This window comes from Sphaerulina musiva (genome assembly GCF_000320565.1).
Source record: "Sphaerulina musiva SO2202 unplaced genomic scaffold SEPMUscaffold_1, whole genome shotgun sequence".
Taxonomy (NCBI): domain Eukaryota; kingdom Fungi; phylum Ascomycota; class Dothideomycetes; order Mycosphaerellales; family Mycosphaerellaceae; genus Sphaerulina; species Sphaerulina musiva.
This window is the reverse complement of record NW_016017383.1, coordinates 3,107,105-3,124,769: the sequence shown is the minus strand read 5'-3', so window position 1 is coordinate 3,124,769 and position 17,665 is coordinate 3,107,105. Positions and strand designations below refer to the sequence as shown.

General features: G+C 54.1%; 10 protein-coding genes across 10 annotated transcripts; 7 read left to right on the top strand and 3 right to left on the bottom strand.

The window, feature by feature from the left end:
- Nucleotides 1-67: 67 nt before the first annotated feature.
- On the bottom strand, nt 68-1,732 carry SEPMUDRAFT_146357 (uncharacterized protein). The gene is made up of 3 exons (XM_016903597.1): nt 1,264-1,732; nt 991-1,169; nt 68-851 (listed from the first exon to the last, which is right to left on the bottom strand). Exons 1-3 carry the CDS (start codon nt 1,349-1,351, stop codon nt 255-257), a joined length of 864 nt encoding a protein of 287 aa, XP_016765411.1. The 5' UTR covers nt 1,352-1,732; the 3' UTR covers nt 68-254.
- SEPMUDRAFT_130066 (DUF1748-domain-containing protein) lies at nt 1,669-4,064 on the top strand (the record flags this gene model as incomplete). Its single annotated transcript, XM_016902330.1, has 6 exons — nt 1,669-1,860; nt 2,221-2,304; nt 2,371-2,453; nt 2,576-3,404; nt 3,467-3,705; nt 3,822-4,064. 4 exons carry the CDS (start codon nt 1,669-1,671, stop codon nt 2,715-2,717), a joined length of 501 nt encoding a protein of 166 aa, XP_016765409.1. The 3' UTR covers nt 2,718-3,404; nt 3,467-3,705; nt 3,822-4,064.
- Nucleotides 2,009-4,064, bottom strand: SEPMUDRAFT_146355 (40S ribosomal protein S11). The gene is made up of 5 exons (XM_016903596.1): nt 3,822-4,064; nt 3,467-3,705; nt 2,576-3,404; nt 2,371-2,453; nt 2,009-2,304 (listed from the first exon to the last, which is right to left on the bottom strand). Exons 1-3 carry the CDS (start codon nt 3,997-3,999, stop codon nt 3,336-3,338), a joined length of 486 nt encoding a protein of 161 aa, XP_016765410.1. The 5' UTR covers nt 4,000-4,064; the 3' UTR covers nt 2,009-2,304; nt 2,371-2,453; nt 2,576-3,335.
- Nucleotides 4,065-4,231: 167 nt separating this feature from the next.
- Nucleotides 4,232-5,106, top strand: SEPMUDRAFT_146354 (uncharacterized protein). The gene is made up of 2 exons (XM_016903595.1): nt 4,232-4,600; nt 4,654-5,106. Exons 1-2 carry the CDS (start codon nt 4,272-4,274, stop codon nt 4,661-4,663), a joined length of 339 nt encoding a protein of 112 aa, XP_016765408.1. The 5' UTR covers nt 4,232-4,271; the 3' UTR covers nt 4,664-5,106.
- A 712-nt stretch (nt 5,107-5,818) lies between these two features.
- Nucleotides 5,819-8,097, top strand: SEPMUDRAFT_130063 (uncharacterized protein; the record flags this gene model as incomplete). Its single annotated transcript, XM_016902329.1, has 2 exons — nt 5,819-5,915; nt 6,003-8,097. The coding sequence occupies 2 exons, from the start codon at nt 5,819-5,821 to the stop codon at nt 6,683-6,685; spliced, it is 780 nt and encodes a 259-aa protein (XP_016765407.1). The 3' UTR covers nt 6,686-8,097.
- SEPMUDRAFT_146353 (uncharacterized protein) lies at nt 6,122-8,097 on the bottom strand. Its single transcript, XM_016903594.1, has one exon. It carries the CDS (start codon nt 8,040-8,042, stop codon nt 6,840-6,842), a length of 1,203 nt encoding a protein of 400 aa, XP_016765406.1. The 5' UTR covers nt 8,043-8,097; the 3' UTR covers nt 6,122-6,839.
- A 641-nt stretch (nt 8,098-8,738) lies between these two features.
- SEPMUDRAFT_57536 (alpha/beta-hydrolase) lies at nt 8,739-11,429 on the top strand (the record flags this gene model as incomplete). The annotated part of the gene is made up of 8 exons (XM_016909440.1): nt 8,739-8,839; nt 8,957-9,010; nt 9,160-9,480; nt 9,533-9,696; nt 9,802-10,138; nt 10,191-10,399; nt 10,462-10,709; nt 10,905-11,429. The coding sequence occupies 7 exons, from the start codon at nt 8,739-8,741 to the stop codon at nt 10,605-10,607; spliced, it is 1,332 nt and encodes a 443-aa protein (XP_016765404.1). The 3' UTR covers nt 10,608-10,709; nt 10,905-11,429.
- SEPMUDRAFT_122687 (uncharacterized protein) lies at nt 10,114-11,429 on the top strand. The gene is made up of 3 exons (XM_016901792.1): nt 10,114-10,138; nt 10,191-10,399; nt 10,462-11,429. The coding sequence occupies exon 3, from the start codon at nt 10,911-10,913 to the stop codon at nt 11,271-11,273; it is 363 nt and encodes a 120-aa protein (XP_016765405.1). The 5' UTR covers nt 10,114-10,138; nt 10,191-10,399; nt 10,462-10,910; the 3' UTR covers nt 11,274-11,429.
- Nucleotides 11,430-11,869: 440 nt separating this feature from the next.
- On the top strand, nt 11,870-14,916 carry SEPMUDRAFT_146350 (DRMBL-domain-containing protein). Its single transcript, XM_016903593.1, has 2 exons — nt 11,870-13,508; nt 13,574-14,916. Exons 1-2 carry the CDS (start codon nt 11,904-11,906, stop codon nt 14,702-14,704), a joined length of 2,736 nt encoding a protein of 911 aa, XP_016765403.1. The 5' UTR covers nt 11,870-11,903; the 3' UTR covers nt 14,705-14,916.
- Nucleotides 14,917-15,142: 226 nt separating this feature from the next.
- On the top strand, nt 15,143-16,915 carry SEPMUDRAFT_77374 (uncharacterized protein). Its single transcript, XM_016910160.1, has 2 exons — nt 15,143-15,813; nt 15,889-16,915. The coding sequence occupies exons 1-2, from the start codon at nt 15,224-15,226 to the stop codon at nt 16,562-16,564; spliced, it is 1,266 nt and encodes a 421-aa protein (XP_016765402.1). The 5' UTR covers nt 15,143-15,223; the 3' UTR covers nt 16,565-16,915.
- Nucleotides 16,916-17,665: the final 750 nt, after the last annotated feature.

Genomic DNA, 17,665 nt, shown 5'->3' with positions numbered 1-17,665 from the left:
GCGTGTGCCCCTCACGTTATGAAAGTAATCGCCATTCGCCTGTTGCAAGGAATATTTGCACCGTACGTGTAATGGGATGATACTGGATAGTACAACTCGATTGCAGCGTGTAGAGCTATAGTACATTATCTGATAATTGAAGGCCAGCTGGAACGTGACAATGTCTTTCGACAGGTCAACAACCTGGACTCTGCCACCATATTTTGATCATTTCGTGCTGATGGTCTGGACGTGCATTTCGGCCCTAGAGCAGCTTATACCATAGCATATACCACAGTACCGATGGCGGCAGCGACGAGGCCCATGCTGACGCGTGCAATCGACGCACTTCCGACCTGATCTCTTTCCGCATCAATCTTGACACACAGTGGAGTGAAGGTGCTGCCAGAGTCGATTACCACCATGTGGACGCGCGTCTCGGCAATGTCGAGGAAAGTGGTGTTCCCAGCGTCGAATGGGTCGCTCGTGATGTGAGCGAAGCCCCCCGTGAGGTTACCAGCAAGCTCTGGAGCAAGAAGGTTGTAGGTCGAGAGTTTCGTCTCCTCGTTGAAAATCCACTCGCATTGAACGATATCGGTCACGTTGAGGTTGCTGAGTCGACACCCGTTATCAGCAGGTTGTGTCTTCGCCACGCGGTCGTTGATGGCATTCAGACACTGATCTCGCAGTGCATATCGGCAGCTCCCGTCGCTAGCGTTGCTCTCGGTGTCGGCGTTGTAGCGATTTGCCTCTTTGCTTGGGAGCAGACTCTCGAGAATAGTGACACAGAAGTTATTCTGGTTCAACTGGCCGCTACTGGCTGCAACTGCCTCGCTCAGATTGCCACCGTTGGGGTAACCAAAGTCGTACACCTAAGAAACCCATCACATGTCAGCGCGTACTCGAGACATGTCTGAGGTGAGCAAAGATCCAACTCCCAGGGTAATTTGGCACTTCGCGCACGGAGCGGCATAAATGACGGAGCTGCTCGCTGGGGACCATGATACTGACAGTGTTGAGGACTGATGCATCTGGGATGGCACTGTCCGGAGGTGCGGCTTGCTCGAGGCGCGTGATCAGCTGCCAGCGCGGCGCGTTGCCCTCGTTTGGGTAGAAGAGATCAAATGACACCGTCTTCTCCGTAGTGACCTGTGCATCATCGAGGAAGCTCTGGCCCTCAGGATATGGCCCTAGAATTGATAAGCATGTGGTTCATGAGCGCACAAGAGCCATTCCGCTTCGCATTGGACTGCTCGAGGCACTCCTACGAGGACCACGACTCACCAGGGCCGCTGAAGGCAGTCGCGTTCTGGGCAGCGACCAAGCCAGAGCTCGCAACGAGCGCGGCGATGATGGAGCGTCGGGAGGCCATCGTATTGCTGGAGAGGTGGAGAGAGGAGCGGGTGAGGAGTGCTGACGAGCAATGGCCTGTGTTATGAAGTTTTCCTCTGCCGAGTAAATTGTTGTGCTTGGTATTGGAATTAACTTTAGAGCTACCAAGCTAATGATGTTTCAATCCGACGGTGCCGGGCTCGCACCGGTGCAGGCGCCTTGCCAATACCTTGTGCAGTAGCCAAGTATTGGATGGCCATGGCGAGGTCAGAAAGACCCGACGGAGCCCGGGCATCGCTGCAGCAACGGCCACGATGATTGCTGCCGTGTGACAGTGACAGACGACCTGTCAGCGACATGCCGCCGACAAAGCGGAAGCCGGCAAGCATCTCGTTGTACAAGAGTCATCACAGAGTCACAGACCCCAGGCCTGACCCGGACGAGGAACTGAGGATTCACTTATTATATGGGCCGAGTTTCTTGGCTACCAAGTCTTCTGGCGTCTTCCGTGCTACTTCATGTCTGGGCAGGCTGGGCAGTCCGGGATCTGTAAATGAGGCCCGGTCCGATCGGCAAGGCACCAGCAGACGAGGCGCCAGGAAGTTGTGCTGACGTGGAGACTTTCATAGGTGGACGTAGTCGTTCCCTGGTGCTGAAGTAGATGTAGACGAGAGAGAGCGTGAGAGTGAGGGACGAAGCAATATATAAGGAAAGCTTGGGTGGGAAAGAAGAAAAGAGGTGTGTGCGGGTGCCTGCTAGGACGGGAGGAAGCGTCCGAATCCGAGGGGAGGGTCTCCACTCTCTTGCCAGAGTGCCAGTCACCCAACAACCACCACTACCTCCCCACAGCTACCGACTGCATGTTCTTGGACCAAGGTACTACTACATACAGTATTGACTAGCCCACAGCCTTCAACAAGTCACTGTTTCCTGCAAGATACCAGCCCACAGGCGTCGAGCGTTGTCACTCTTCCCAGAGACGATACCATGGTCGTACGCACACTACTTGTCCCAGCGACTCTATCGTCCGCCACTACAGGGTGCTGACCATCAGTGCAGCTCGGCCGCCTCGCCCACTACACATTCGACGCAGTTCTTGTGTCTGCCTTCCTGGCCGGTGTCAAGCGCTCTACGGGCCTCACGTACGTCTAGTTCTCCTACCAACACCTTCGACCGCCTGGCCGCCCATCTGCTCTCCTTTCTCATCACGTTTCGTGCGCACGCAAGAGCAAGCCAGGATACCGGCGTCTGACCCTAACATTAGTCCTAGCCTGAAACCAGACACGTTTTCAGAGTCTCCGGGCGTCAAGAAGTGGATAGAGAACTATCTGTGGGTGGGCGAAACAATTATGGATCAGAGTGTTGCCATCATGAGTTCGAGCGGGTACTTTGAGCGCAAGAGGTGAAGTGTCGCTGAAGGAAACCATGGACACACACGTGAGAGCAAGTAATAGTGGGCGGCACGGCCCAAAAATACGAGGACCAGCGACCCAGACAACGACGTGGAGCTCATCTCAGCCATGAAAGCGCAATGCCGAGAGCATACCTGCATGCGGCTGCTAATAAATGCAGAAGTTGAATCGAGGCATGCGAGCCATGTGAATGCATTCGGTCTTGTATGAGTGCGGACTGGTGCGCTTGTGTCGCATCCATGACATGTCACCCCGTACGCTCAAGCAACATATAATGATGCGAAATGCGGCTCTGCCATGTCGCAGCGTAAGGTTAGGTAGTTGTACATTGCAAACCCACACAGTCGCACCTATCGCACTGTCCGATCTACTATAAGCATGCAACGCGCCGAGGCAAGGGGAATCTATGCATGAAGACTGTTCTCATTTTGGCATTTTGCTACGCCGAGCTACGATGGTATTGCCCTGAACAAGTTGATCGATCGCCTGGTCAGCGCCAGACCCGAGCCGCTCTGCCCTAACGCCATCCGTTGATGCAGCTGCTCGTCAAAGGCACATTTATCGCCCTTTTTCATCGCCTGATCATTTCCTTGAAGTACATCGTCTCGTCGCTTAGAACTTGGTGAACTGCTTGACCTGTTTGCCAGTTCTTGGGAGGACACGGAGGACGTTGAAGCGGACCTGTTCTCGTATTAGTGCATTTGTCTCTGACATGCCGTTCCTTGTCCTTTCGTTCGTCTTACGGTCTTGCTCAATGGGCGGCATTGCCCAACAGTAACCTGATCACCCTCAGAGACACGGAATGCTGGAGAAACATGTGCTGCGAGGTTCTTGTGACGCTTCTCGTAACGCGAGTACTTAGGAACGAAGTGAAGGTATTCTCGGCGGATGATGATGGTGCGGTGCATCTTGGCAGACACAACGGTGCCAGTGAGGATACGACCGCGGATGGAGACGAGACCAGTGAATGGGCACTTCTTGTCTGTGGCATCCTGTAAGCGTGTGCCCAAAATATACAACCTCACGTTGCATGGCCTGTCGCGCGCTGGTGATCCCGACAGCCTTGCCACGGCCCACCCCCTCATGAACAGCACATACCGATGTACTGGCCCTCAATGGCAGTCTTTGGGGTCCTGAAGCCCAGACCGACGTCCTTGTACCATCTCCGGCCACCCTTTCCGACTCTGGTGGACTTCTTCTGGCTCTTGGAGTTCAAGAAGATGTGTGGCTGCTTCTGGAAAGCGCGCTCGCTCTGGACAGTCAACTCGGTGGCCATGATTGCGGTGTCGCGGGGTGGTCGTTGGGTGTAGTCGGCGGCGAGGAGTCTGTCGTGGATGTTAGGTAGAGTTCGACAAATCGTGCTGGTGTGCACATGCTTGGCGTCGGCAGAAGTTTATCCGAACTCCACAGGAACACAAAACCACAAAACCACAAAGCCACAGAGGTCGGATGGAGTTCGTGAAAGGGACAGCAGCAACGACATCCACGTAACCCCGACACTTACAATACACACATTCACTCTCTCTCTCATACAGACGCGCATACAAAATGCTCGCAGTGCGTTCAGTCCTGCGGCAGTCGCTGCAAATTCAATCCGCGGCGAGTTGGCTTTGCCGCAGCACTGCACCGGCCCAGAGACAGCTCAACACGTCAACGAAGAGCAATGCGCTGCAGACCAGACGACAAGGCACTGTGCTGGGTGCGCTCCAGCCCTGGTGGTATCAAGCAGCATCTCGTGCGCTCGCTGAGCAGCAGGTGCGCGGCATGAAGGTGCGGAGCAGCGTGAAGAAGCTGTGCGATGGCTGCAAGAGTGTCAGGAGGAAGAGCGGCAAATACGTGTACATCATCTGCAGCAAGAACCCAAAGCATAAGCAAAGGTAGGAGCTCCACGAGCAGCTACACCAGATCGGCACCGTCTGACAGATGACAGGCAAGGATAAAAGGACATCCACACAGCTACCGCATTGCCGTGTCCGGACAAGCACAAGCTGGCAAGAAGTTGCTACTCTCGGTATCAGGCCAAACGAGCGCAGATTTGGTAGGCGCGATTGCACGTTTCGACCACCGAAATTACAGCTTTTTCGAGGACAACTCGGCTCTCATCAGGACTGTCCAATTCCCACAGAACCTGAGCACTTCATCCAGGCTATATAGAACGTGGTATCCAGCATGGACTGAGAGGAAACAGAAATGCCATTTCTGGTTCACTCGGGAATTTACAGCCCAGAATACCTGCTATTGCCACAACGTGCGCTTAAAGCCACTTCGCAGATCTGACGCTGGCGCGGAGTGGAAAGACAGCATGTATCATTGATTGAACATGGCGTCGCATATTGGGGGCGGCCTTTCTTGAAAGTCCATATAGTCTGTACGTTGTTGAAGCCTTTCCATCGCACAAACTCTCTGCGTGACGAGTCGCAGTACTATGCCTAGCAATGAGGCTTTTGTGACCGGGTGACCTGATCGCAGTCGCAAGGCATGCGCCGTGAAAGGTCGATGAGTGCATGGAGCGAATTTGAATCTCGATCCGTATAATGGGCGCCCAACAATCGGTTATGAGTCCGCAGATGCGAGACGCAAGGCATTGAAGACCTTTACCCGGGCAGGTAATGCTCTACCTGTAACCTGATGGGTTTCTGACCACGACATTTGTATGACACCAGGTATACCTGTATGCTACAGGTATCAAAGACGATGCCTAAATGTGGAATTTTGCAATGGTCCGCCATAGGTGCTAGGAGGTAAGTATAGGCAGATGAAGTTATCAGGAGGCTACCGTAATGTAGCAGTGTTTGTTGGCCTTGGATCAGTCTTTGCCTTTCTTTTGGGGAGAGACTCTGGATTAGGTAGGTACATGTCACTACATGTACCTGAGGTTAGGAGGTATGTAGGTAGAGATGCTACATTAAGGTAGGCAGTAAGGTAGGTACCAGGTACAGGTAGCTACGGGGTGGATTATCTCAGCCCTAAGGCACCTCCTTACTACCTTACATGTACCTACATATATCATCTTGGCTCCATCTCTCATCACGAATTGGCACTGTATACCGTTCAAATAACGCTTTCATTTTTCAACGACGATTGTGAGCAGAAGCATGGCTTCTGTCTCTCCATCTGACACAACGGCGCATCTTCCACCAGAGCATCTTGCTGACTCAGACGTCGCGATCGCGGCTACGTCGGTCGAGCAAGGTAAGTACATGTAGTAGTAGGTAGGAAGATGGCGAGAACGCGGTTCCAGCCCAAGTAATGTACAGTACGTGCTCATCGGATACACAGGCGACCAGACGGAGCCAGCCGTGGCCACTGCACAAACGGACACGAGTATCGCCATTGAGGATGGAGATGCTCCAGCTCCAGCCCCAGCCCCAGCCGCCTCGACCTCCATCACAGGCGACGCCGCCGAAGATTCATATCCCGAGCTAGAAGACCATATCACGCTCCAGCCTCCTCCTCCTCCTCCTCATCCTCCAGCTGGATTCAAGCCCTACTTCACACTCCTCGAAGATCGTATCACGGGGGAACAACACCATCCGACAGTACATTACATTTTCGCAGACGACGACCCCGATCTGCTGACTAACGCTGCGCTCGAGACGTTGCTGCATACACCACATCATCATCAGCAACAACAACCGGACGCGGAAGTCGCTTCTACGGAGAGATTCATGCTGGTAGACATGAGTGCAGATGGACAAGACATCGTGTCAACATCTTCTCTGTCTGCAGACTGGCAAAGTTTTGAAAGCAGTTTGGCGCAAGCTCCTTCCTGGGGGAACGATAGCGCCTCTACACAGTTAATGCTACGCATTTCCGGGCAAGGGTCGCTGCCTGTTCTTCGCCGTGGTCGTGGGGATCAGCGACGGATGGACGATGTGGCTGGCCTGACTCGACTGCTCGATGATGTTCAGATGGATCTGGAGAGTGTAGTAGTAGGTAACGCAGGTCATACGACGCAATGAGACTCTATAGACAGAGGAGGTCACGATGTCAGTAATGACAATTAGTGACATGGACGAGCACGAGAACGAGCAATACAGCACAGACTTCGGGGGTTTCTTGTTGTTTGTTCTGTCGAAAATGGGGGTATCTCTAATGAAAAGGCAATGTATTTGATTAACCCTCGCTGATTCGGACACTTTTTCGTGTCGCCCGTCTTGGTCTGCCACCCGTGTCAACCTCGACGGGCGGCTCTGTCGTTTGAGATGGTTTCACTTGCTGCAGCGGCATCACCGGGGATGCCGCCTTCTCCGACTTCATTGCGCTTGTTTGCGCAGGCGCTGCCGCTTCTCCATCAGTCTTGGTTTTGAGCATACTACCACCTTTCTTCGTCTTGGTCGCTTTAGCGGTGGGCCGGGTTTTCACGTGTTCCTCGACGACGGGTGTTGCCTCTTTCGATACGTTCTCTTTCTCCGTCACCACTGTGCTTTTGAAAGGCAGACGAAGGGCCAGATGTGAGTCTGGTGCGCGTTCGCAACGTTGCATGACGGCTTCCATATATGAGCGCACTTCCTCGGCTGGTTTGACCCACCGGCGAACGCAATTGAGCAACTCCTCGCGTCCGTAGGCGACTTCGATCATGATTGTTATAGGCTGCCAGTATTCTGCGTTGGGCTCAAGACCATCGCTGTCCGCTGCCTGATGGCCTTTGCGGATTACGATGAAGCTGACTAGTAAGTGCTGAGGGGATAGAGTCTCGAGAATGCTGTGTTGTGGGAATAGGAATCGGTCTTCAGTAGCTCCAACGTCCTTGAAAGCGATGATGACGGGTAAGGCAGGAGCCACCCAAGGTTGCTGTTGGCCATGCTGTTGTGGTTGTTGTCCAGGCTGTGCAGGCGGGTATGGCTGTGTACCTGGGGCGAGTTGCATTGTTCCATTCAGTGTGCTGGAGACTCTCATGTCTGCTTGTCCATCGTATTGAATCGTATTCGGCTGCTGGTAGGCTTTGGCTGTCGAGTCGTCTTGGTCTTGTTTCTGTCGTGTGACCATGGCTGTGAGCTCATCGATGTGCTTCTGGAATACCTTGAGCTGCTCCTGAGTGGCATGGCCTGTAGCCACTTCCTTCATAAGGGACTTCAGCTCCGGGTCGGTCGATGCACGAGTGGCCAACATGCTAATGACCGGATCTGGTTTCGTTCCTGATTGGGGCGCCGGGCTACTCGCCTGGGGAACACGAGGCGGCGATTGCTGAGGTATTTGGGGCTGGCCTGGTGGAATCGTGGGGGGCAGGCCACGATGCTGGTACTGCTGAGCTGGTCTGTAGTGCGAAATGGGCTGCTTCGGCGCTACAGGCGCTTTCGCTCGCTCCTCCACATACATTTCGGCCACAAAAAGATGGGGCTCGATTCGTATTCGACACTCGCCTCGACTCTTCATCAACTTGACGTCCGGATTATCGGGGGGAGGCGGTTTTCCATTCTTTCCCCCCTCGGGCTTGACCCAGTATCGCTCGAATATCCCATCAGACACCCAGGAACGGCGCGATTGCTCCAGAGCTGCTGCCAGCACTGCACTGGCTGCCACAGTCTGATATTCATCTGGGGATAAATCCAGCGGCTGGGGCTCTGCCAGGGTCGGAAGCGGTTTGTTGTCAGATAATTTCGATATCAAGCCTTTGGTAGAGGTAGTAGCCACGGCTGCGGGCGACTCTACTGCTGGACTGCCGGTTTTCTGCCTCTTCGCCGCTCGCTTGCCCACCGCAGCAGGCTCTTCCATTACGGCCATGCGATCTTACTCGGAGTCTTCACGCGCCGTTAGCCTCTGGCATCACTAATTGTCTCTTGGCAGCCCGATCTGGTTTGCTATGATGGACCTATAGCACCTTTAATTATGTAAGGTACATGTAGTACCTTAGTCCTGATGATGGCCTGGGGCTGGGTCGCCAGGTCTTTCTGGAAGCAGTCTCTGCCAAGAAAAACAATACATCGTCTGTTTCTCCCCCCGCCCCTTGCCTTCATGTTGCCATCCATATAGGAGGTCAGGTAGTAGTCCCGCACAGCAAATCAAGTCGCGCTCATGGCTTCACATCTACAGAAGCTCGCAGTTGGTCTCGCGGCTGCCGTAGGCCTCTACGCAGTCCTAATAGGCGTACTGCTCACGCCAGAGGCCCAGAGATTGTAAGCTGGGAATGGCTGATCGAAAGCGACCATAGGCTGATGCACCAGTAGTGCTCTGTGAGTCTCCGTGGCGGACGCTTGGTATACTGATGGCGTGGCCTGACTGTCGGCTCGTAGATATGCCAACAAATTCCATACTTTGAGATGGAAAGATGTTCATCGCGGTGAGCCGTAAGTGCACGAATCGCCCAAATGCTTCGCGGACTACATGTGCTTGTCATTCACATATTATCGATAACATGGGCGCGGACGTGGAAATGGATGATAGTATAGTGGAGGCACTTCTGGGCTATTCGCTTACCTCGCCAGCTCCTATTTAGGTACGGATTCGCCAAACATCAAGTAACCCCCTTTCATTTGCCGACGCGAGATGGCGAGATATTGTATGCCTGGCATATCCTCCCTCTCGATCAGTACGTGCGACACGAAGCCGCCATACTACAGGAAGCACGACCGCCTAACGCTGTCGTCCCCGACCTGACGCAAACAACAGCCTTCAAGTTGTTGACATCAAATCATCCCTCTCCTGCGAGAGTGGTCGTGAGCTTTCATGGCAACGCAGGGCATGTTGCCCAGGGCCAGCGAGCTGCAACTAATCGTTACATGGCTACTCAACCCAATACTCATGTCTTTACCGTGGAGTAGGCCAGCCTTCAGTTTGAGCACCAGTGTGGTACTGACGGCGATATATAGTTATCGAGGCTTTGGCCATTCGACTGGAGCTCCCACGGAAACTGGACTGATCGTGGACGGAGTCGCGCTAGTCAGCTGGATCGTCTCGGTTTGCAATATACCCCCCGAAAGAATCGTTATATATGGCCACAGCCTCGGTACAGCGGTATCTGCTGCAGTCGCTCGTAAGTGAATTGCCTGCCACCAGAAGGCACTATCCAGTCAATCCCCGTGTCTTCACCTCCCAGGAGACAAAAATACGTCAGAAATTTGCTTACCGTCATGATCAGTACACTTTGCAGACCCAGGCAACACGGAAAATCCTTCGGCTGTGCAGACGTTGTATCCATTGCGCGGAACGAGCGCAGTGGGCTACCCGTCTACTTTTGCTGGCATCGTGCTCGCTGCGCCTTTTGACAGCATCCCTACTCTTCTGCTTACCTACCGCGTGGGTGGCTTAGTGCCTCTACTGCTACCACTAAGGCCATTTTCCTTCGCTGTTGAGCTCCTGAATAACTTCGTCGATACATGGAACACTGCCAATCGGTTGAGAGAGTACTATCATGTTCTGGAGGGTAATCCTGATCTGTACAGCGGTACACGGATTACCGGCTCGGTTCAGATCATGTAAGTACGCATTCTCAGACGATGCTAGCCGTGGTACTGACGTTTTGTGAAGTCATGCCTTGAACGATGCGGATATTCCATTTCATCAGACGGAGCTCATCTGTCAGAATGTCCTCCGACAACAGTCTTTGGATGCCCGTGTGCCGGACAGCGATGAGCTCGAGGCGCATGAGACCATCAAGGGCAGCGAAGGTGCAGCTGTCCTCCGTGTCCGTCGAGAAGGCTCTCCATCACTGCGATTTGAGTTTGTTGAACATGGCGGCAAGTCACTCTTCTCACACCAGGTGTCAGTGGCGTTTCTTTGGCTGATGAACTGTTTCCAGGCCACAATCGCGTCATCACGTATGCTCCAGTAGCTGCGGCTGTCTTTCGCGCATTCGAGGGCCTTCTCACATCAGCCGTCACCGAGGGAGAGGAACAAGAAGGAAAAGTTCAAGCGGAGCACTGTCGCAGTGAAGGTGGAATTTAGCGGCGCGTCGCCCACGGCAGCCTCCACATCGCGACGGTTTCTGCACGGACACATTGCAGGTCCTGATTTGTTTGCTCGAGAATACATGGAGTCTCTTCATTTGTAAGTGTCAGCTTTGAGCTCATTCACCCAACTATCGCCATACAAGAATCGGCCAGGAGCGCCCATCCAGCCCAAGGATTGATTCAGCCAAACGTCTGCAATCAAAGAGTCTTCACAAGGGCCGAGACTCCCACCAACGCAAGTCAGAATCATGACCATCAAGCTCATTCCGCGGCTAACCTCCGCACCCACAAGCTCGCTATGTCGTCCGCCATCTCCCCCATCCTTCCGGCGATCACCAAGCTACAAATTCTCGATGCACTGATTTGCGCTGCGTTCGAGCTTCACTCTGGCGGACGAGCAGTTCTGGAATTTGCGAAAGTCCTCTTTGGCAACGTGCCTGTAGCCAACGCGGTAGAGGAACGCGAAGAAGATGAGAAAAATGTTGGCATGAATGGCCATTGGGGCGAATCGGGGGCTTGCACTGCGCTTGCTCGCGCCTACTTCCTCCTCATCGAGCATGGTGAAGATGCCAATGCCGAAGAAGTGAAGAAGATCGCGATGAGCAGGTTCATCAAGGCTGGGTTCGAGGCGCAGGTAGCCAAGATCAGAGAAGGCGGATAGTCCAGCTGGGACGAGGGTTGCCCCAAGCATGGCGCATAGTCTGTCGTGCAGGAGGTACAGTTGGAGGACGTCCTGGCTATCACTGCTACCTAGTCACTGTACGAGGGAAGGGCTGTTCATCGGGCTGTTAGTGAGGAGTACGCTTGGCCGGGAATTGGGCAGATAGCACGACTCTTTCACAATGTTGCGTAGCCCCTGAGTTCACGTTGGACGAGTAGTACACCACCGTAGAACAGGATATCACATTGTCTCGCCATACCTAGCCCATCGTAAGGAGGTTGCTTCGGCTTTGTTGTCAATTTCATGCTACATGTAGCCACAAATGCAAAACCACGACCTGTTGCCTTCTCTAGATGCACAGGACACAATATGGCAAATCCAGGTCGTCCAAAAGACAACAATTTTTTGACTGGATAAGACGTGATTAGTCAGCGTGATATGACATCGATGGTGGCGACGCCGACGCGACCTGTCACCTGTTAATTGGCGACCGTCATTACCTAAGGCATTATTGGTTTTACGCGTCGAATTTCAGGCACGACATCGACTCCGGTACTCTTCAGCTTCGAGGGCGTCCCTCATGTCTACCACTCACGAGACCCTGAGCCTCGAGACGCGGAGCATGACAGAATGTTCCGCAAGCCTCGCGAATCGCTGCACGTTGAGCTAGGGAGGAGGCCTACCTCGCCACCGACTGGAGACACGCACGCTGTTCCACCACCCTCTTCGATGCGGAAGCCAGACTCGTCCGCCATGTCTGCTCGAATCAGGTCAGCCAGCAAGCCGACGCCGCTGCCCACAATCGGACGACAAGGCCCCAGCAGTACTTCAAAGAAGTCTGGCACGCCCAAGAACAAGCTCGGCAGTAAGGGCAATGCCAGCATTCTCAGTTTCTTCAAGAAGTCCGACGACGGCGGTGCTGCTGAGCTGGGTCTTTTCGTGGAAGACAGACGGTCCTCTACAACTGTGGGGTCGCCAGCAGCCAGAGGCGACCATGCTTCCGTTGCTGCCACGGAGGACTATGCAGAGGACCACGCAGATGGTACTGATGGCTTGCGCTTCAACGAGCACGATGGGCCCGTGAAGCGGCGCAAGATGAGTACAGATGAGGCACCTGAAGTGGGAACACGACCGTCAACACCAGCGGTCAAGCCGCGCAGTAGACGGATAGGGCCATTTTACGAGGAGTCGGACAGTGAGCTAGAAGAGGAAGCGCCAATGGCCGTGACAGGCGCCGGTCAACACTCAGGCAGTGGGATGGGAGCCGACAACACACCTCTACAGGAAGAGGCTTCAGAGGAGGCATCGGCACGGCCACTTGCTTCAGGGGAGCAATGTGACGGGCCCGCGTTGATCAAGCAAGAAACCAGCTTCGATCCCGGTCTGGACGAGTTCGATGAGTTTGGAGACGGCGATTTTGACGAGGATCAATTTGAGGGTGGTGACGAGTACCGTGAGCGTCGTTATATGGAAGCACAAGCTCGTTTTGAGGCCGAACATGATGAGAAGGATTATGATCCATTACCTTCGGACATCAACGTGAAAAGTGAGACTGTCGATCACATTACAGATGGTCCTGGCGAGGCTCCTCCATGTCCGATTTGTGGCATCAGTCTGGACGGCGTCAGTGAAGAGCAAGCTGGCGTGCATGTGAATAAATGCTTGGATGGCAATTGCACACCACTGCCGGCATCGGTTAATAGACAGCAGCACATTCCCCCCTCAGACGTGCCACTCAAGTCTGAGGAAAGTAGTTCCGTCACCCAATATCGACGTCCTGTCCGGCCACCTCGACCGGGCCAGGCAAATCCATTTAGCCTGGGAGAACCAGACGCCAAAGCAGTCGGCGGCGGCTCGGCGTTCAACAAGCTAATGTCCAGCCACACCGAGGAGACTGCTTGGGCTGAAGCTGCAGCATCTGAGAGTGCGGCACGCGGGAAGCCCTCGTATCAGCGGACGTGTCCATTCTACAAGATCTTGCCCGGCTTGTTCATCTGCGTGGACGCCTTCAGATACGGCGCTGTGCAGGGCTGTCAGGCGTATTTCCTCAGCCACTTTCACAGTGATCATTACATTGGCCTGACATCCACTTGGACCCATGGTCCCATTTACTGCTCCAAAGTCACAGCGAACCTGGTAAAGCAGCAATTACGTGTGGATCCCATATATGTGGTACCTCTAGAATTTGAACAGCAGGTGGAAGTGCCAGGCACTCGAGGAGTCAAGGTCACAATGGTATGAGCTATACACCCAGGCTAGAGGCGGGAAGCGCTTACTGACTTATATGCGCGTATTGGCAGATCTCAGCGAACCACTGTCCTGGTTCATCCCTTTACCTGTTTGAAAAGACGCTCGGGGTCAAACAGAACGGCGAAGCTCGTGCGCAGAGAATCCTTCACTGTGGAGATTTTCGAGCCTGCAAGATGCATATCGAGCACCCTTTACTGATGCCGGATGTGCTGGACAAGGTGAGTGGAAAGACGAAAGAGCAGAAGATTGATGTCTGCTATCTGGATACCACGTATCTCAACCCGAAATACGCATTCCCTGACCAGGAGTCCGTGATCAAGGCTTGCGCGGACATGTGTGTCTGTCTGAGCAAAGATACTGCCGATGCAGACGACGGGTGGGAGACGATGAAGCGGCAGCGAGCTGGGGAAGGGATGACCAAGTTCATCCAGCGTGAGGCTTCGAATCTCGAGGTGGAACAGGATTCTGAAGACGCGACAGCCGCGGACAGTATGACAGTGGAGAAAAACCCGCACGCAAGCCAGCAAATAATATCGTCACTGAAGGACAAAAAAGCACGAGGTCGGCTGCTGGTAGTCGTCGGTACCTATAGTATAGGCAAAGAGCGCATTTGTTTGGGCATTGCAAGAGCGTTGAATTCGAAGATCTATGCTCCGCCCTCAAAGCAGCGCATAGTGGCGGCATTGGAAGATGCGGAGCTGGAGGCGCGGATGACCAAGGACCCGAAAGAGGCACAAGTGCATATGACCCCTCTGTTCGAAATACGTGCAGACACCTTGGACGACTACCTCAAAGACTTCTGGCCACACTTTACACGAGCAGTGGGCTTCCGACCTAGTGGTTGGAATTACAAGCCCCCCAAGAGCCGCTTCACGGATAGCCCGTTGGTGTCAACGGTTCTGCAATCGGACAACTGGAAGAGCACGTACAGCATGCGCGAACTCGTGCCACAACGAGGCAGCTCAAGCCGAGCCAGCTGTTTCGGCGTTCCTTACAGCGAGCATTCTAGCTTCCGAGAGTTGACGGTGTTTTGCTGCGCGTTACGAATCGACAAGATTATCCCCACGGTCAACGTGGGCAGTGCGAAGGGGCGTGAACGGATGAAAGCGTGGTGTGATCGCTGGGCAGCGGAGCGAAGAAAGAATGGGCCTTACAAGATTCTGGAGGGCGACAAGTTCTAGCATGTGGACGTGCTTCAGAAGATGGTCTCCTCAGATGTTTGTCTAACTGTACCTGGATGAATGGATGACTGCTCAGAGATATATATTGCATGTGTCGTGAAGTAAAGGCCGTCCATGATTTGGACAGGCAAGCTCGTATCAGCGCTCAGCTAGCATGTACTGTACATTACACTAATTATATCAACAACAAGTTGGTAGGCAATGATCTCGACACAAGGTATATGGAAGTGAGTATATGTTAGACTATTAGTTGGGTGCGAGTTAAGCCAGGGTGGTGGTGAGCGTGATGGTAGAGTAGGCGGAAAAAGGTTAAGGCGGTCGGAGAACGGGCAAAGACGGGGGTGTGTTGCATAACCACAAAAGCCGAAGCTTTCAAATACTTTATAGCATTGGTCAGGCTTTGCAATGGCAGAGCATTCCACCAGCAGCACTGCGAGTGCTGCCGCCGCCTCCACCACAGATGGCGCTGCAAAGGGCGCCGCAAAGGCTGCTTCAGAGCAAAACCCGGCCTTTCGCAGGATGGGTCTGCCGCGCCTGCGACTGCCTTCGAGAAACTGGTCCATCTTCTGGACCATTACCGGCTCCTTCGCTGCCGCGGTGATGTACGACAAGTATCAAACGAAGCGCACGCGCGAGAAGTGGGTACAGCTCGTCGCACACGTCGCCGACGAGCACCTGGATATCAAGACGCTGCCGCGCCGAGTCACGATATACCTGCAAGCTCCTCCCGGCGATGGCTTGCGGACCGCGCGTGAGCACTTCCATCTCTATATCAAGCCGGTACTGGTGGCTGCTGCCATGGACTGGGACGTGGTTGAGGGCAGGCAAGAGGGCGACGTGCGTCATAAGACGGCAGAGAAGATCCGGAAATGGCGGAGGAGAAAAGGCGAAGGGGAGCCTGAGACGGCCGAGGACGACGGCACGCTCACAGTGGAGGCTCTTCGCGAGAAGAACGGCGACGTGGAGTATCCAGGAGTGGCAGGTGATATTGTCGTCGGACGGCATGCGTGGAAGGAATACATACGAGGTCTGCACGAGGGCTATCTCGGCCCTGCAGACTTGCCCAAGGACCCAAAGGAGCACGAATCGACGACGCCTGCACATCACGAGTCCACCAGCAATGCACAAAAATCGTCACCCACTGAAACCGTCACTGCCAGAACAGCGACAGGCGCAACGACCAGTGATATGGGAGATTCGCCAGTATCTTCCTTGGACACAGTCGTTGGGGACAGTCCTCCTGTGACAGAGGCCCAAACGAGCGAGGAAACACTGTCCGGCGAGGCGCTCACGAGTGACGACGGCAAGGAGACACGGAAGGAGGGAGAGGCGAAGACGAAAGCAGAGGATGAAAAGCCCAAACGACGATTCCCGCCGCCTTCCATCTTGCCAGGAGACTATGCTGCAGCGTCTCTCTCGCCTTTTACGCCTGAAATTCTTGGTCCCAGTGTAGCTGTACGCTTGCCACATCTCCTTGGATTCCTGAACACTCCGACACGCATCTATCGGTTCTTGAACAGGCGACGGGTGCAGGATGATATCGGGCGACAAGTAGCTGCCGTCGTGCTCGCCGCACATCGTCCATACACGACCGCCGCCTCGTACGATGCAAGCAGTGCTTCAGAAATGCAGGTAGAGGTACGGGAGCAAGCAGGGTTGCTATCACACGAGGAGAAAGACTGGTACAAGCTTGTTCACAGGCCACGTCAGGAGCATGAAGAAAGCCTCTGGACGGAGCCCGTCGTTCTCGATGAACGCATCTCCAGTCGCATGCGTGCATTTGAGCTGAGTGCGGCAGACGAGGCCCGCGCACGGCGCATCGCAGCGGGCGAAGAAGAAAAGGCCCAGCATGAGACGTGAGTTCCTCGTGCTGGTTTTGCCATAGATGTGGAGTATAGATCCCAACTCCTGCGAGCGTGTAGAATAGTGTACAGACTACAGAACCGACTGATGAATCAACCTCCACGTGCTTCGCAGAGCCCACTGCCTCGAGGCTCGAGCCACGACCCCGATGGGCACCGCCTGCTTCCTGGTGGTCCTTTCATATGCCGCCCCTGTCCTGATACTCTCTGTGTGACGGCCCATGGAAGCCGATCCCACGCTCACAGCGTGCAGACTGGATGTTGGAGCAAGGCAGCCTGCTGCTAGCCTGTTGCCTCCTGCTGCCATTTATGTGGTTACAGGTACATATAGGTGTGATAATCGAATGATGACCTGCATACTTCCAGATGTGATCTAAATCATCATCACTCATCAGCATCGTGAAGATTGAAGCTGAAGGTCCTACAATCTACCATGTCTCACAAGCACGTGCTGCCGAGGAAAGGGCGGGCTCATTGCAAGGGCGAAGATGCGATTGGCGGGTTCGTATGACTTCGACTCAGCCACTAGGCTCGGAATAGTTCGTAGTCGCAACCTTTTGTCCGATGTGCCGGGTTTGGGGTCACTTGGACAGACAATCAGATTCAAATTGATTGAAATTGATGCCGGCGGCCAACGCTGGCTGCTTTTCACATGGAAATGATGAAGGGAATGATGGAAACAGGACGCGGGATCTGAGGGACCTGGTAAAGGTAAGGTACCTAGGTAAGGTAGGAGGTAGGAGGTAGGCATTTGCTCAGTACCTAGGTCCTAAGGTGGTACCTGACTACCTGTACAGGACTACAGGTCTAGGTAGTTACCGTTAGTCTCCCCCCAAAATATGTCGATGTCAATGTCAATGTCAGTGTCAACGTCGTCGTCGTCGTCGTCGTCTCCTCTGTTGATCGATCCGTCGCAGCCGTGAGAGAAGAGAAGGCCATCCTCCTGCACGCACCACCACCACAATAACGTTACCGTACCTCACCTTACCTAAACGCATTTAGACGCATTTTCGACGAGCTGGTCCTGATTACCTACACCCACCTAAGGCGCAGGTACCTACCGTACCTGACAGTATCACCCGCAACCGCGGCATACCGG

Coding starts and splice junctions, on each gene's coding strand:
- SEPMUDRAFT_146357 (XM_016903597.1), bottom strand. CDS start 1,351: ATGGCCTCCCGACGCTCCATCATCGCCGCGCTCGTTGCGAGCTCTGGC. Junction 1,170..1,263: donor GACTGCCTTCAGCGGCCCTG/GTGAGTCGTGGT, acceptor TATCAATTCTAG/GGCCATATCCTGAGGGCCAG. Junction 852..990: donor ATGCATCAGTCCTCAACACT/GTCAGTATCATG, acceptor TGGGTTTCTTAG/GTGTACGACTTTGGTTACCC.
- SEPMUDRAFT_146355 (XM_016903596.1), bottom strand. CDS start 3,999: ATGGCCACCGAGTTGACTGTCCAGAGCGAGCGCGCTTTCCAGAAGCAG. Junction 3,706..3,821: donor CATTGAGGGCCAGTACATCG/GTATGTGCTGTT, acceptor AGGATGCCACAG/ACAAGAAGTGCCCATTCACT. Junction 3,405..3,466: donor GCCGCCCATTGAGCAAGACC/GTAAGACGAACG, acceptor ATACGAGAACAG/GTCCGCTTCAACGTCCTCCG.
- SEPMUDRAFT_146354 (XM_016903595.1), top strand. CDS start 4,272: ATGCTCGCAGTGCGTTCAGTCCTGCGGCAGTCGCTGCAAATTCAATCC.
- SEPMUDRAFT_146353 (XM_016903594.1), bottom strand. CDS start 8,042: ATGTATGTGGAGGAGCGAGCGAAAGCGCCTGTAGCGCCGAAGCAGCCC.
- SEPMUDRAFT_122687 (XM_016901792.1), top strand. CDS start 10,911: ATGTCGTCCGCCATCTCCCCCATCCTTCCGGCGATCACCAAGCTACAA.
- SEPMUDRAFT_146350 (XM_016903593.1), top strand. CDS start 11,904: ATGTTCCGCAAGCCTCGCGAATCGCTGCACGTTGAGCTAGGGAGGAGG. Junction 13,509..13,573: donor GAGGAGTCAAGGTCACAATG/GTATGAGCTATA, acceptor GCGTATTGGCAG/ATCTCAGCGAACCACTGTCC.
- SEPMUDRAFT_77374 (XM_016910160.1), top strand. CDS start 15,224: ATGGGTCTGCCGCGCCTGCGACTGCCTTCGAGAAACTGGTCCATCTTC. Junction 15,814..15,888: donor ACGACGCCTGCACATCACGA/GTCCACCAGCAA, acceptor CGCAACGACCAG/TGATATGGGAGATTCGCCAG.